The sequence below is a fragment of the Fundulus heteroclitus genome, chromosome 1, assembly GCF_011125445.2.
Source record: "Fundulus heteroclitus isolate FHET01 chromosome 1, MU-UCD_Fhet_4.1, whole genome shotgun sequence".
NCBI classification, from domain to species: Eukaryota; Metazoa; Chordata; class Actinopteri; order Cyprinodontiformes; family Fundulidae; genus Fundulus; species Fundulus heteroclitus.
The window spans coordinates 31,888,747-31,905,792 of record NC_046361.1 but is presented as its reverse complement, the minus strand read 5'-3'; the positions used below and the strand labels follow the sequence as shown (position 1 = coordinate 31,905,792).

Below are 17,046 nucleotides of genomic sequence, written 5' to 3'. Positions count from 1 at the left end.
GAAAAGTTGATTTTATAATAATTTTCTTTTTTAAATAAAAAAATACAATGAGAAGCACATCATAAAAACAGCTGAATAAAATAAAATTTTAGTAATATATATCTAACATATACAACCAAGACTAAAAAGGCAAAACCAAGAGTATAATTTGTTTTATTTTTTACATTTAAAAATATGGAAGTGATTTCACTAAGTTTCTGAATAAAATGTAATAAAGACTTTGACTTGACAAACATGCGACATAAAAATATTTAAAAGTATAAAAAAGAAAAAAAAAAACCTTCCCCAAAAAGTTTGACCGTTATTATTCAGGTTTCTTCAATCCATACAAAACCTTTGGACTGACAGCTAAATAAAATAAAACTAGTAAAACACAACACTTACCCAATTTAGACATTAAAAATTGGTTTGGTTAGATCTGTTGCTCCTGTGTCTTTTTTATTTGTACTTTTATATTATTCATGTTCATTTTTTGCATAAAATGTTTGGATTTTTATGGTTGTAAAGTGAAAAAAGGGACAGTTTTTTTGAACACTTTTCCAAGACACTATATTTAAAATTTTTATTAATTTATTATATTATGCATTTTTCACCCCTATTTCTTTTCAATCAGTTTTAAATAATGGAAATAAGTCACCTTTACTATTATCTGAATGAACCCCACATAGAAAACCCAGACAAACAGTTAAATCATGACAACGCAGCTCATTTTGTAATCCATAATTTATTACTTAAATATGCTTGTATGCATATGGTTTTGGGTGACAGTATGAAGAGAGGAAGAAACGAAGGCTCAACAAACAATGTAAACATAATCGAAGAGATGCTCGACAGAGAGACACAAGAGGTAAAGAGATGAACCTGCAAGCTTCAAAAGTGCTTTCAAGAATCAGAGAAAAGGAAAGAGCAGCAAGGGAGAGATTTCACTGTACAAGTGCATAGAAGTGTGAGCGCTCAAATGTGCAGTTTGTATGCAACGTTAGTGCACAACAACAAAAAAAACTAAACCATCCGACAGCTGCTGCAGCATCTACATATATAATGTACTGTCTGAAGAAGAAATTAGCGTTTGAGGTTTCACTTTTCAGGAGGTCGGGGTTGATGCATCAGATTGCATAGGTTTATCTGAGCAGGCGTGGAAACGCAACTCAGCCTTCTAAACGTCTGTCAAGACTGGAAACTTAAAGCTTTCTCTGTAACGCATTGCTGCGCCCTTCCTTTTAAGAACCACCGTTAACATAAAAACAGACGGACGTCATTCACGCTTCCAGACCAACATTTCCCTTTTCATTTGATGCTTTTGCCCTAATTGTGTCAGTTTAAGTGTTTCGAACATCGTTTTCTGAAGTAGTCAGCAATGCAAAGGGTCAATTTGGCATCATCTTAAAAGGTGCAAATTAGCTTAAATATTAAAGGTGTAGCTCAAATATTCCAAAAACACATCCATGCAAACATTCTGCTTCATGTTTAAAGGTTTACAGAAGGGAAAAAAAAAGAAAAAAAAGAGATGAAGCTTAATAATCATTTAGTTTTCTTAACTGGATTTTGCTTTCCTGTTTGCATACACTTGATTTGTATATTTCTGAAGGACTTCACGTAGTCGGAAAAAACCTGTCGCGTTTGTTGGAGCATAACGGTGAGAGGCAGCCACAGTGTCAGAATTCAAAATCTCTGGTATCTGAATTACAGTTTTTCCACAAATGCATTTATACGCAGGGCAGGAAATAGTTATTTTATGGCTCTTACTTCTCTATTAACATCTTGGTGAGCATGCAAGCACCAGTTAACTTTTTTTTTTTGTTCGTTTGTTCTCAATGCACTGCCCATTTTACAGCACACAACTCTATTCTGTACCGACAACATCCGCTTACGACGGACGTAAACGTGGTTATAAGCAGCTTTAAAAAGAAAATAATAATAATAATAATAATCTATTCACAGAAACACTTGTGACATTTTAAAGATACGTAGTGCTGAATAAAATAGACATCTAATTTCTGAGTTGGTTATATAAAAGTAACGGATGTGTTTAAATAATCCCTGACATTCAAATGCAACATGACAGAAGTGTGTGGATGTCCTGCAGGTAGGAGGACGTCTGGATACATAAACTATTACCCTAAGCCCTCCGTGTCCTGCAGCAGCTTGTGTTTACAGAGTACACACCGGTGGCTGGTTTACAACCCCTCCATAGTGAGTACGGTGGGTGTCTAGGGTGAATAACGATGAAGATGTCATTTTTGATCAGTGCACTCTAAGGCTCTCCTGCAGAGCATGTTCACAGTCATTGCAGACGATCTGATTAAGGGAGGTCAGCTTTCTCCAACAAAGACACAGTGCCAGTCTGAATCATTTGGCCATTAAAAAAAAAAAGAAAAAAAAAGAATCACATATCTGAGATGCTGAGAAATAAAGTGAATATTTTCCAGATACGCAGAGCCTCTCTCGTGTCAGTAAATGCTGGGACAGTCTGTGTACTTCCGGTCAAAGTATCCGCCTGCGTACAGCCAATCCTCGGCTCCCGTGAACGGGTTCGTTCCCAAGTGGAACCACCTGAAGAGAAGCAGACGAGTTGCTGTTAACGGCGAGCTTAGAGAGCGTTCAAAAGCCCCGGAGACACGACAAAGGTCATTTACGGAGGACCCTACGGTAAATGTTGGAGTCACAGACGTAAGAGCAAAACAGCTTGAGGTCATGCTCTAACTAAAAAACCAAGAGCTTGGACAATTATTCACACCCCATGAACTTTTCACATTTTGAGACGTTGTAATCATACATTTCAATGTATTTTATTTGAATGTGATGTCAGAGACCGACAAAGTCTCTTGTTCTACACAAGTACAACACAGACATTTTACATTTTTTACTTTTAAAAAAGAAATAAATAATCGACTGTGTGGACTCAATACTTTAAAGCTGCAAACCATTTTGGGAGTATTTCTCTACCAGCTTTCCACATCTACAGAACATTTCCCCCCATTCTTGTTCATAAAATGGCTCAAGCTCTGTCAGATTGGATGGAGAGCCTATGTGAACATCCAGATTCAAGTCGTTTCACCGCCTGTGTTGGGTTGCTTTCCTGCTCGAAGGTCAACTTAATAATAATAATAGAACTTTATTGATCTCACAATGGAGAAAACTTCCACCCCAGGCTCATGTCTCTTGACTCTTCCAGGAGTTTTTTTTTTCTAAAGATCTTCATTTATTTAGCTACAAATATATTCTTATTAACCCATTGATATGGATGTAGGCCAAGACGATCCATTTTGGTCTGCTCTAACAGAGCAGACTGGCCTGGTGGTTTAGGTTGAGACAATCTTTTATAATTCATTATTTTCAGATGATGGGTTGAAAAGAGCTGTGTGTGGTGTTAAAAGGTTGGGTTGCTGTTGTTTTATAGCCTAACCCTGCTTTGATCCCCCCTGCTGTGCCCCTTTGTCTTCATGATGCCGTTTGTTTTCTAATCTTCACCAACAAACCTCTGAGGCCGTCACAGAACAGCCACATAAGACCGAGTTAAACCCAGATGGACTCCGTTTACTAGTAAGGCGACTTCTGAAGACAGTTTGTCGCACTGGATTTCATTTAGCGGCATCAGAGTAAAAAGTTAAAACATAAGAATATGCATTTTGTTTGTTCTTTACATCATATTTGACCAAAGGCCCATTAATGCTGACCTGGTCGACCACTCCTCTTCATCCTTTGATCGTTCTCTGCGTGCAGCTCTTTGCTTTTCCTCCAATCGCTCCTTCTCTGCACTAGCTAAATCTGAAGGAATAGTAAACAGAAACACAGAAGAATAAAGGAGTGATAAAGGATGATTTTATGATCTCTAAAAGAATGTTTTCATCTTGGTTACATAAGCCTCCCCCCTGTTACCTATGTCTCCATTTTCCATGGCTCTAATGTCGGGCCTCAGCCGGCAGTCCGTTGGTGCCAGCAGCCTCTCCATGCAGGGCTCCAGCTCGTTTAGCGTCACAGCAAAGCTGGTGAAGTTATACATCTACCCGAAAAGAGAAATAATACAGAAGCAGTTAACAATTACACTCAATGATTTCTCTAACAATGCAAATAAACTCACTCCGTGGAAGTAAACATGTGTCCCAAAAGGACACGGGAACCTTTTCAGCATCATTAACCAAAATAGCTCTTCTCTCAAAGTTTTGGTTACTTTGTCTAAATGATTAATTCACAAATCGTTTACGTTTGGCTTTGCATTTTTTTGTGTGGAAAATCTTATAACACCTTCCTGTTTCTGTTTTAAACAGTATTTTCTAAAGGGGGGTTTAGGTTAGCGCGTGAATACTTATCTCGTACTCAGCCATTAGGCTTCAACACAAGCCATTTCACATCCAATAAAAAAATATATATGGAAAGAAAAACTATGGTGAGTTTGTTAAACAGCAGAGAAGACAACAATGATGGCGTCAGCAGAATAAGCCGCTGTTCTCAAAGGCATCGATAAGCTGCTGGACTTTGAAATGAAAACATTTTTACTCTAAAGTGCAGAAGGGGTGAAACGGCTCTGCTGACAGGGGCTGAAGTTCAGCGTTGGAATCGACAGACTGATAAACTCCTCCCTGATTAATCAATTAAAAGGTTTAGACTCCCAAGATCAACTGCAGAACGTATCAAATGTCTGTGACAAAGTCAACCCAGCCAATGTTAGCCAGGGTTCCTACATGTTTAAAATTAAAAATTCTTAACTTTTTCAAAGTTGGACATCACCTTAAGGTTTAAAAATATTTAGTTTTCCCCGTAAAGCATCTTCTCCCATAAACTTTGTCCCTCCTGGGCTCCTCACAACTGGCTGAGCTAACCTGTGGCTGACAAGTTCCACTTATGGACTGAACATTGAACATGTAAGGTTTCTGCATATTGTATTAATTTCCAGTTATTTTTTATTTTTATTTTGATAGAAGGTAAAAATACAATATTGTCTAAACCTAACACCTAAATTTAGCAGTAGTTTTCACGTGCTTATTGAACAGAATAGTCCATCGTTTAGCCAGTCTGCTCTTTACATAGTAACTATTATTTTAGTTGGTTAATTAAAATCTGCTCCCTAAGGGTCTGCACTCAGCTGGTTAGCCAGGGTTCCTACAGCATAAGGCAAGTTAAATTCAAGACTTTTTAAGACTTTTTAATGCCACTTGAAATAAAAAGTTAAGACCAACTTCACGATAAACAAGATAAACCTGGTTGCGACAACTTCACCCAAATGTTTATTTTAACATAAACCATTACTTTCTGGCCCAGTAAACATATTTAAAATTTTGAAAAACATTCCATATAGGAAAAAAGCTAAAAACACACAAATTACAGATATATTTTTAACAACTACTGTACTGAATTCACAAAATTTGTTTTGTTCCCTACTAAAATAAACTATAAAACCACAACATAACCAGTGCCAACTGTTTTTCGCAGCTATGGTCCGGCCGCAACAGTTTTTATTGGTTCCGCTATCGGGACGGGACCAATAATGGTTACATTGAGCCGTTCGGTAAATTTAAAGAAAAATATAATTGTGTCAATTATTTTACTATTTGGTAAGGATTACACAAATAAAATCCTAATTATGACCTGGTAACAAGTTTAAGACCTAAGAAAGACTGATTTAAGACATTTTAATGCCAATTAAGGCCTTAGTTTTATGTTACAGAATTCAATGCCTTTTAAGACTTTTTAAGGATCCGCGGGAACCCTGGTTAGCGGACCTGCTTTTTATAACTTGCAAAACTTCAGTATTAAAACATCAACTAGAAAAGTTTGACGTCTTCTGTTACTTTAATGTCGACACTATAACTCTCCGTGTCTTTAGTGACGGGAATTTTCTGTCTGTCTTTCTAGTAAACGAAGGAAACAAAGCTTCCTTCTCTTTGCCAGCTAACTGTCAGGAGGCAGCAACAGGTGTGGGTGGGGCAGCACTGCATGTTCAATGCTTCATACAGCAGCAGAAAATCTGATGGTTCCTTATACAGTCTGCACCATCACCTCATGTCCCCACAGACTGAGACACACAGGAGGCATTAGAGGCTGATTCAACTGTAGTTATCACTTCCTGGTTTCCAGTGATGGTCTGAGATTTTATTAATTATTCATTAATAATTATCACAGTCTTACTGAGCACATCAATGCCCTGAAAGAGGCATTTCCTGAAATGTGTGTAAATTACAAGCTAAGAAAATGATTAAATTGAAGCCTTAAAGCAGCACATCTAACCAAAGGGTGACATAATGGTGACAATTAGGGCTGGCAATATACTGAGATTTAAAAAATATGTAGATTTTCTTAAAGAGATATAAGATGACTTTATCGTTTATATTGAGATGGTCTATGTTGCATTATAACTATACTTTTATGTATTCTAGTAGGTTATCTTTCAGCTGTTTCTCATATTTATTTGATAAAATCGAATCAGAGATGCTTTTTTATAGTTTCTTTATGAAAAGAAAAAACATTACCGGGATGAATATCGTATATCGGCATTCAACCTAAAAATATCGAGATATCATTTTTGGTCCTTATCGCCCAGCTCTGGTGATAATGTCCATTTTAGAGTGGAAAAACAAATTTACTTCAAGAAATTTACTGTTATTTTTTAGAAAAATAGAATAGTAAAAAGTAAGAAGAGTGTTTCTTTGGTGTTTTCCCAAATTTATATAGAGTGTGAAACTTTTTAAGTGAGGGCAGCGTGTGAGCAGCTTATTTTTATTTATTTTTTTGAGTTGCTGACCTGCGCAGAGTTGGCGGGCCGCGGCGTTATCCTCCACAGTAAGGCACTTCCTGGTATCACAGTCACAGTCTCCTGAACCTCTGGCAATTCGTCGTCCTCCTCCTCACCTTCACAGCTACGTTCCTACAGACGCACACCCAGATAAAAAAAAAGAAAAAAAGAGAGAACGGTGTCACGTTCAAACGGACGAGTTCAAGCAAACAGAGCAGAGGGTTCAGTGCAAACAGGTGAATCACGGGAACTACGGTTGCAACAAATTCAACACATCTCAAGCAACAACGGCATGTCATTGCAAGGCATCATGGGCTTAGGTGCTGGCAATGATCTAATCAAACAGGTACACTATAAACATAACTAGACAACAGTAGCAGCACACAAGAGATAGCAAATCCACGCTTACCTTACCTTACATTAACGCCACTGCATGTTATTGTGAAGGGAAAAGATACCGTTTGAGAAAACAGATTCAGTCACATGTCAAACAGGCTCCTGTAGCAGCAAACAGAAACACCACCTTCACACTGGACGCAGACATCGCATCAGGTTTACAGCATCTCAGAGAGGTCTTTGGGGGCTCATTAGAAAACGCAGCAGGGTTCCCATAACATTACGGAGGGTTTTGAGAATACACCAACCTTCTCTGGTGAGGCTCTGGTGGCTTATTATCAGGGTGGCAGCGTCCCGTGTCAAGGCTGCAAAAATGGAACTAAAACAAAGTAAAATTTTCTTGAAATTAGTGTATTTTTCCTTGATTTGAGCAGCTAAATAAGACTAAAATAAGAACATTTCATCTTCATCATCCCATTCCAAGTGCAGGATATCTAATTATCTTATTTTAGGGGTAAAAACTGGCAAATAGTCTTATTTAGCTGCTTAAATCAAGGGAAAATATACACATTTTAAGAAAACGTGACTTACTTTTAGTTCCTTTTTTGCAGTGTACAACCTCATCAAGCTCACACCACTCCAGCATCAGCTATAACCCACATTCTCCATTTGACCATAAATGGAGCACCAGCCTCAGCTGCATGAGTTTTTCAAAACAAACATGGCGGACAGAGCGCCTACTTACTGAGCCAGGACCTGAAAGCTTTTTCAAAGTTTTAAAAAGCCGAAGGTGTTTAAACTATAGGAGGTACTTTGAGTTAGGAAAATATAAAAGAGGGTCAGAGAGTGACCGAGGGGCTGCTGATGAGGAATGGAGAAAAAAAAAACCTGCCATAGGTATTTTTTTTTATTTTTTATTAAAAAGGTGCTCTGAGGTTTGACAATCCGTCTGTTAGTGAGCAAACTTTTCACAGACCATTTAACTTAATCCTGTTGTAATCACATTTAGTCGTGTTGATAATGTGATTTTCTAAATTAAAACTTTAAAAACAGGAAAATTACTCAATAATCCATACACTAAAATATGACCAACGGGGAAGTTACAGTCTAATTTTACATGTTAACTAGACTCAGATTTAAAATTCGTAAAAGCATGAAGAATATTTCTGCCATGCTGAATGAGGCACCTTATACTTATAAGTCATGTTTTAAACGTTTACATTTCATTGTGCTGAAAGCAACAAATTAAAAACTTTTCTGAAATAAATTCATAAAATGTATTTTTTGGAGGATTTTTTTTAAGGATAATCAATTTAGTCAATGGACTCAAGAGGAAAAATGTCATTAGCCGTCCTGATTTTGTTTGACAGATTATGCGCTTCTTTAATGTTTGTTCACCACATAGAAGCTCTTTATATTACGTTGAAATCTGTGGCTGTGATGTGAGAAAGTTCAAGGGGTGTGAATACTTTTGTAAAGCGCTGTAACGACATCCTGACTGACCCTGCCAGGCTGGAGCTATAGGAGCATCACAGGAGGAAGCGGTGGGACCGTGCTGCTGACAATCTGGTAAAGGCCCAGGAAAAGGTCTTGGTGACAGAAAATGGCAAATAAATAAATTTATTTATTTATATAACGTAGCCAACAGCATTCTGGCTACGTTGAAACATGAGCGAGTTGCAGGGTCTTCAGCCAGTGTGAAGGGACTATAAGTGGCATTTCTTCTCCGCAGTCGATAACAGCTGAGTCTAGGGCTCGACGATAATTCAATAACAATATAAATCGATCGACAGACATTTATTGATGATAAAAAAAAGGGTCAATAAAAAGTTTAATAGAATAACAGTTTTCCTTCCTTTTGCATTCTAGCCATGTAGAATAATATTACAGTCATTACGTCCTCCCAACCAATCACAAGCGCAGACCCAGAAACGCTCCGTCACCAAGCTTCGTTTTTCTTTTTTAAAAACTTGCAGTTTTGGTAAAAAGTTGATTGAATAAAAGGTTGAGTTTGAATTCAGCGTTTGTGTGTTCGGTTTCTAAAAATATGTCGCTAAGCAACAGCATAAAACGCCCAGGGCTGCACTTTAAATATATGTTTTGAATTTGTATCTAATTATCGATATCGATCAACATGATTACCGTTTTATCGATACTTTTTGTTCTACATCGTCCAGCCCTAGCCGAGTCGCCTGCAGGGCTTCTTACCTGCTTCAGCTTCTTTGAGTCGCTCCCCGTCTTCTTCTCGGACTTCTTGAACGTTTCGTAAAGCTTGGGGTCGATGCTGTACATGCACTCGGTCCACTTCCCATAGATGACTCGTCTCTTCTTCTTACTGGCTCAACCATAACAACACGCTCAGTTCAGAAAAAACACGCAAAGCGTCAGTTTATGCCTGACGGACCTGATGTGCTCGTATTCTCACCCTTTGTCTTGGATATAACCTTCGACTTTGTGAAGATCCTTCCCGAACATCCCACACGGTTTGAAGTTCAAGATGCACTTGTCGCCGGTGCTGAAGAAAACCCAGGTATCGTAAATGAGTGATAAAATCTTGTTGGGCCAGTGAGGACCTAAGTGTCATTAACTGTACCTGTGGTTGACTATCTCAACCGTTCCGTATTGTTCGATCCAGAGTTTCCCCAAAATGATGTTGTGCACACAGCACATTGGATTTGTCCATGTGTACGCTTCTTTATGCCTGCGCGGAAACAGCAGCATCATTAATAGTCTTACAAACCCAAGGCAGATTCAAACTTTCACTTCTGAATTAAACACGCAGCTGCGCTGTGAAGCACCAACATCATATTTGAAAATCTCCGCATAAAGAAATTAGAGGCTGTTGATTAGAGGAGCTAATATCCAAATTTTAGCCTTTAAGCCAAGGCAACTACCTGCTGTTTGTGGATTTAAAGCAAGTGGATCTCATCAGGAGAGTAAATTAGTACATAAAAAACAGAGAAATGCACAACGCAGGAGAACAAAATTAAAAAGAAGTGAACAAACACTTACTTCAATAACTCCAGCGTCATGGTGCCTTTAGGCTCAGCTTCCACACTTTTACCCCAGAACTTCAGTTTTGGGTAGATGGAGCCATGAAACTCAAACTCCTGCTTCAGAGACTGAGCGTGGAAGGCACTGATTGGGGGGTGGTGGCTCACCTGCTCAGAGATTAATCTGTATCCTTCGTCCTCTCTTAGGGTTAAAAAGATGACATGATATTAGAAAATGTTGTGACGGCACAACATGAATAACTTTTGCAATGACGATATATGACTATTGTCTTCTTTAATGTCCGTTATCTGAGCTTCTACACTCTTTTGCCAATGTTAGCTGTGTCTGATGTGAGCATGCGCTGCTCTGAGACTCTGTGCAAAAAGTTAAATATTACATTAACATGCAAAATGAAAGTTACTGTTAAAATATAAAATGTATCAACTAATAATTACTGCACTCCAGTCCTTGGGAAATTAAAATACTGCACTCACTGAGCCTGCAATGACAATATGTTCTGGGTATTTTGGCCAGCTTTATTAGAAAACAATAAGTACATTCAAATTTTGCTGTAAAGAATCTAACCACACCGAAGCGTCACCTGTTTTCTTGTTTTATTACCTAATGAGTTCATATGTTTCCCCCAGCAAAGGATTAAATGGCTTTCCAGTCCTCTCCCACTGAGATGCTACAGCAGAAACAGCAAACGCAGCAACAGCCTGCAACAGAGACAAGAACTGGATCAGAAAAATTACACCACAGATGACACATTGTTTCTGCCTTAGATTTCAGTGGTAGATAAAAAAGCTTTAAGAGAACAATGTCTCTGTACCGCCTTTTCTACACATGTGATATTTTGACTTATGTAATTTAATCACCCACTAAACTGGGCTGACAGCTTTTTAGGACAGGTCCTTAAAAAAAAAAAAAAAAATTTAAAAAAATTGCAAATCACAGATGCCAAATATACCGCACATTTTCAGGTTCTAGGAAAATGCTGTTGTGAAAACCTGCTAATTTTCCTTATTTATAATTATCTGCATGCTATGCAGATGCTCCGTCTGGGCAAGATGGTCAGGCGTTCATTAAACATGAAAAAAAAAGTTAATAACCCTCCCTTGACACATTAACAAACCTAATTTTACACCCTTCATCCCAATAAACCCAGGTTATATGTAAAGGGGATCATAAACGATACAATAACTGCACAGAGGAATCAGGGCTTAACGTTGCATAAAATGCATTTGCAACAAAAACATTTTTTTTAATGTAACATAACTTATTAGGAAGAGTGTGACAGTGGCTTAACCCTTTTTTCCAAAATCTGAAATATTAGGATCTCCTGCTATTATTAACTTATGGATAATTAAAAAGTTCTTTAGGTTTTTGAGCGAACATCAAGGTTCCTTTAGATTTTTTTGTAAAATTTCCAAATTTCCCATGTTATTTAAAAAGTCATTATTTCAGTAAATCAAGAAATAACCATGCAGCCCAGCAGCCTAACGAGATCGCTTTCATTTATGTGTGATTACAGCAGTTTTTACTTAAGTAATTTACTTCCACGGGAAATAAAAGAAGAATTACCCCTACCTGCATACGGTCTATGGAGTCAGACAGGCTGCAAGCTTTATGAATGAGGTGAGTGTGCTCCATGTACTCCGAGATTCTCTGGAGAAAGCTCAGCGGCTCGTTAAACACAACAGGCATCGCTATTTTGGAGAGCTCCTGAAATTTCAAAATTAGACGGCAAATGTAAAAATAATCTGTAATCACCAAAAAAAAAACATTTAAGAAATATCTCCTACTTTTTGGTGCAACAACCTCACTTTACACCAGCATCAATTATGAGATAGAGCTGTGAGACAACTTTAACCTTTACTCCACTCTCAGACTGTCTGGCTGTTTGTTCATGAGGCCGAGGACTCACCATTCCAATGCATTTCTTCAGTATGCTCCACACACTAAAATTGTTCCTGGAGATCGTTTCTGCAGGCAGAGCTTTCCTGGTACACATTTAGATCAAAAGGATATTAAAGACAGTATTAGGCAGCAGGCGAAAAATAAATAAATAAAGCATACAAAACTATCTAATCACACTAATAATAGATCCACATGCATAAAAAACATAATTTATTGAATCCAGTTCAACTTAAAATTAACAAAAACAGAAGTATACACAAGAAAAACTTGTTTGAGGTCACATCCATGAATTCATGCAGCATACAGACCAACTGTCTGTTATTCAGGATATAAGCTACATTTATATTTTTTCCATCTACGTGTAATTTGTTTACCATAGTCATATCACCATTGTTTTTTTGTTGTTGTAACGTTAAGGGAAACAAAAAGATGTTATCATCCCTCTGATGTCGTGTCATTTCTAAGATACAGAACACAAATAAGCCGATGTGTGAATACAAGTGAGCACACTGATAAGGACTGATAACAGCTTTTCTTTATTGAGTGTTATTTTTCAGTCATTCTTCCCTACTGCTAACTATAAATGTCGCAACCAACCATTATTTGGGTCTGCAGGAAATATAATGTCCTTATCTCAATGTGTGGTAAACAACATCTGTCTTTAACTATTGCAACATATTTTCTGCATGTTACTGCAACCTAATTATTTTCACGCACGCCTGACTCACTCCAGAAAAGGCAACGCTGCAGACTTCACGTCCTAATTATCCAAACCTTGATCTTTGGTTAAGTGCAAATCTAATATAAAGTAAAGCCTAAACAATGAAAATGTTCTCCTGCATATAGCTAAAGTAAATATCCAGCTTCACTTTGGATACATTCAACTAGCTCCTCCTTCCATATTTCAGCCTTTACCACTATGTTTCAATTTTAAATGTATTGGTTTTAGTGCCATTAGACCTTAATGCAATGTTCCACAATTACTGTTTCCTTTAGACTCCACTCTCATTCACGACATCAATGTAAAATGTCAAACATGGCTCTTTCAAAGTGCCTTAGAAGTTTCTCGCCTCTGAGCAATTCCCTAAATCACAAGCTAAATTATTACAAATAGTCAAAACAGCCACTGCAAAGTGTCTGAAACCCTCAAGCTGTCACGCCTTTTGTCTTTTTGAGGTGAAATACAAAGTAAATGCTGCAAAAAAAGAGGTCAGAAAATCGGGTATGAGAGTGAGACAAAACATCCTCTGCAGGTGTCAGTCCTTTCGCCCGGAAGCAAGAAAAGGTAACGAGTTTGTTTGAATAGAGAGAAACTCAGTCTGTGTGCAATTAATCTATATGTGTTTCACTTAGTGAATTAAGAAATAATGTTCTAACTTATTTATCAGGCCTGTACATGCTGCAACATAAGCCTGCATGACTTTCACACACTCTTTGGGAAGTCAATTACAGTCTAAAACTTGCGACTGAAGACAGTTTTGACAACTGAATGGATTTGTTTAACTAAGTGAAAAAAGGAAAAGACATTTTCTCAGAAGATATATTTAGAGGACTATCCATCAAATAAAAATATCCAGGCTAGAGTAGGCAAAAATAAATTCAAGTATGTACTAGGATTGGACAATTAATTATATTATAATATAATTCCAATAATAAAAAAAAAACAATTATAAAATCACAGTGGTTTTTGGCTATGTAACAATTAATGGATCAAACATATCCTTTAGGTGTCAGTAATATGTTGCAGCAGTGAGATAATCTAACTTTATTATTTGTTTTAGAGTTTATATAATCATATGTTATTACCAGAAACTTTCAGGAATCTCACCGTAGCATTAAGCAGCGGTCAAACAGTTTAATACATAGACTTGTTCGTTGGTGGCATTTTATGTTCAACAAGGATTGATGCCCAACTCAAAAGCTATTGTCTTGAATAATAATAATATTCTGATTAATAAAAAAACAATTCTTGTTTTAAATTGAAATTTGGTAGAATCGTACAGCCTTAGTTTGTACATACAACTTTTCAGATACCGTATTTTTTTGGACCATAAGGTGGACCAGATTATAACTTAACATCAGGCAGTCTTGCAGACAGCTCGGGGATCCGATCAGGCAGTGACACATACGGTAATGCTCCGAATAACCGTACTTACGTATTTTAACAGATTTCTTGAGTGTGTTGTACCACAACAATCGGTCAGTAAGCACAACAGTAATGACATATAAGGCGCACCAACAACTTTTGAAAAAATGTAAGGACTTTAAGTGCGCCTTATAGTCCGAAAAATACAGTGTATATATATATATATATATATATATATATATATATATATATATATATATATATATATATATATAAAATCAAAGCAGCTTTATGTTACACAATACCATAATCCACTGTGAAAAGGAATTTAATTGTATCATAAATTTCTCAAATTGATATGACATCCATGCCAATGCAATGATGAGTGTATTAAAGGTCAATGGCTATGTGAGCATTGTTTCAGGTGAGCATTATTTCAGGTGAGCATCTCTTCGTACCTGCGCTCCCACACCCCATTCTCCTGCGTGCTGCTGCCGTCAGCCGCCTGCTTGCTGTCAAACACCAGGGCATCTTTGAAGCTGACCTCACAGGAATCATCAGACTCCAGTCCTGGGAGACATGGGAAGGAACCGATGACCCGATACGTTCACTGGGCCACTGAGAGAAATCGCAACGATGCGACGCCCGTGTCGGCCGGTCGGTCTCACCTGTCTCGGCGTCGAAAAATTCCTCCTCGCTGTTCATACTGAGCAGAAGAAGAAGAAAAAAAAGGGCCGAAGTGGTGACAAAAATGTTACTCAGCGGTCATGTTTCACCCGTCGGACCGACGTTTATGCAGCCCAGCCACTCTCCGAGCATCACAGACGGCCACGAACACGACCTGTAAACACGGACAGCGCTTAATGAAGCCGCTCGGTGCGGCCGAACATCACCGCATCAGGGGCTGTGTCAGAAACAACAACATGTCTCTGGTTCGCTGCTCGCCAAGTCTCCAGCTAACGGCTAACGGCTAACTAGCCGCTAGCGTCGCAGCTGGGAGACAGCTTCGCCGTTAGCTGGAGCTGAGATCAGCAGACGACACCGACACGCAGACACATGTTTACACTCTGACACGAACACTTACACGCCGACATATCACACACAAACCTGTCAATCAGTGTCACTTTGGCCTCGGCTAACATAAACAACCGAAAAGTGTAGTGCCGCTGGAGCCTGGCGGAAGTGGGCGGCAAGGGCATCGTGATTGGCAGGGACTTTAGCCAATCAGGTCGCAGCGCGGAGAGGGCCTAGAGATGAAGGGCAGAGAGCAGTTATTTTCAACTCGCATCCAATTATGTGACATTAAAAAGCAGCATATTCCTCCGCCTTAGACTGAACGGATATGTATGGAGTGAGGATTGTCTTAAAAAGATTTGAATAAATATAAAAAGATATATATACATATATACATACATTTATAAATATCCAAGTACAAAATACAAATATAAAAATGTGACATACAAATAAATGAACAAAATACAAATATAAAAATGTGACATACAAATCTACTGCAGGGGTCACCAACCCTTTTAAAAGTTACTTGTGTGATACGAGTACTGACCGTTGAACTAAGAGTCAGAGCTCACCTTAACTTTATGTAAAATGAACATAATAACATTTTTCACGCTTTGTTATTGATGTTTTCATTTTAAAATCTATATAAACGCAAGTGTGAATAAACAGGAAGAGTGACGGAATAAAATAAAATTTTAGATGCAGCTCACTGGTGGATTGTTTTTTTTTTTCAGAACAGGTTTGTGGGGACCACATGTGGTCCTCAGGGGCTATGGTACTTGGTGCCCGCAGGCACCATGTTGGTGACCCCTGATCTATTAAATGGGGGATAGGTGGGCTTGTGGTTGGAGCAGGGTGCTATCCTGGAGAGGCTTCAAGTTAACAAGTTCAAATCTCACAGAGTGGCATTCTTACACTTTGCAAAGGCTTAATGTCAAGGACAAACATCCTAATTGGAATCTAAGTTGCAAGGAGGATTATAATAGAAAGATGATTAATTGTCTGTAACCACTTATGCTTGCAAGGCTGTTGTGTGATAATAGATTATAATCAAAAGCATTATAATAGTTAAAAAATTACTATATAATATATCTTGTATGGGCTATTATATATCTTATACTTATCCTTTCAGGGCCACAGGTGCATATCTGCAGCAATCAGTAGACGAGAGACGGGGTACCAGGGGTCACCAACCTTTTTGAAACTGAGAGCTACTTCATTGGTGCTGTGTCATATGAAGGGCTACCAGTACTGACCTATGAACTAGAAGAGTCAGAGCTCACCTTAACATTACATAAAAATGAAAATCTTTCATGCTTTTTTCATTTTAAAATGTATATAAATGCAGGTGTGATTAAAAAGGAAACGCAATTGAATAAAATACTATTTTAGAGGCAGCTCACTGGTGGGTGGTGCTATTTTTTAAATAGGCCTAAGGTTGCCACATGTGGTACTTGGGGGCTACCTGGTGCCAACGGGCATCATGTTGGTGACCATGCTCTGGACAGATCGCCACTCCATCGCAGGGTGACACACAGGAAAAAGCAGTCATGCACACACTCACACCCAAACGCAATTCAGAGCGACCAGTTGACCTGACAGCCCGTTTTTGGACTATGAGAGGAAGCCAGAGCACCCAGAGAGAACCTATGCATGCACATGCAGAATAGGTAAACACCATGCAGAAAACCCCAAGCCAAGATGTTAACCCAAAACCTTCTTAATGCAACCCAAACATGTCACCAACTGTGTCACGTTGAATCCATCATATGTTTGTTTTTTTAATCCTCCAAATCATTCATTTTCCAGCTGTACCTCTTGTCTTTTTGTCCCATTTACGTAACATAAATTAACAAGTTTAATAACGAAGAAGTTAAATTAATTAAATTAACAGAAGATATCACTTCAGTCTATTGATCATTGCAGGTCTCACAACCTTATCTTGCTCTATCTGTTTAGCATTGTG

At 38.1% G+C, this 17,046-nt stretch overlaps 1 protein-coding gene across 1 annotated transcript; it reads right to left on the bottom strand.

Moving 5' to 3' along the window:
* Positions 1–705: 705 nt before the first annotated feature.
* On the bottom strand, positions 706–15,309 carry LOC105935265 (oxysterol-binding protein-related protein 2). The gene is made up of 14 exons (XM_012875590.3): positions 15,174–15,309; positions 14,735–14,907; positions 14,525–14,636; positions 11,988–12,063; positions 11,651–11,785; positions 10,682–10,779; positions 10,079–10,261; positions 9,660–9,767; positions 9,492–9,581; positions 9,275–9,401; positions 6,740–6,862; positions 3,880–4,003; positions 3,678–3,768; positions 706–2,553 (listed from the first exon to the last, which is right to left on the bottom strand). The coding sequence occupies exons 2-14, from the start codon at positions 14,769–14,771 to the stop codon at positions 2,451–2,453; spliced, it is 1,407 nt and encodes a 468-aa protein (XP_012731044.2). The 5' UTR covers positions 14,772–14,907; positions 15,174–15,309; the 3' UTR covers positions 706–2,450.
* Positions 15,310–17,046: the final 1,737 nt, after the last annotated feature.

Excerpts from the sequence above, each read along its gene's own strand:
- LOC105935265 (XM_012875590.3), bottom strand. The coding sequence starts at position 14,771 with ATGAACAGCGAGGAGGAATTTTTCGACGCCGAGACAG. Across the intron at positions 11,786-11,987 it reads TGAAGAAATGCATTGGAATG|GAGCTCTCCAAAATAGCGAT; the intron begins GTGAGTCCTCGG and ends TTGAAATTTCAG. Across the intron at positions 10,262-10,681 it reads GAAACATATGAACTCATTAG|AGAGGACGAAGGATACAGAT; the intron begins GTAATAAAACAA and ends TTTAACCCTAAG.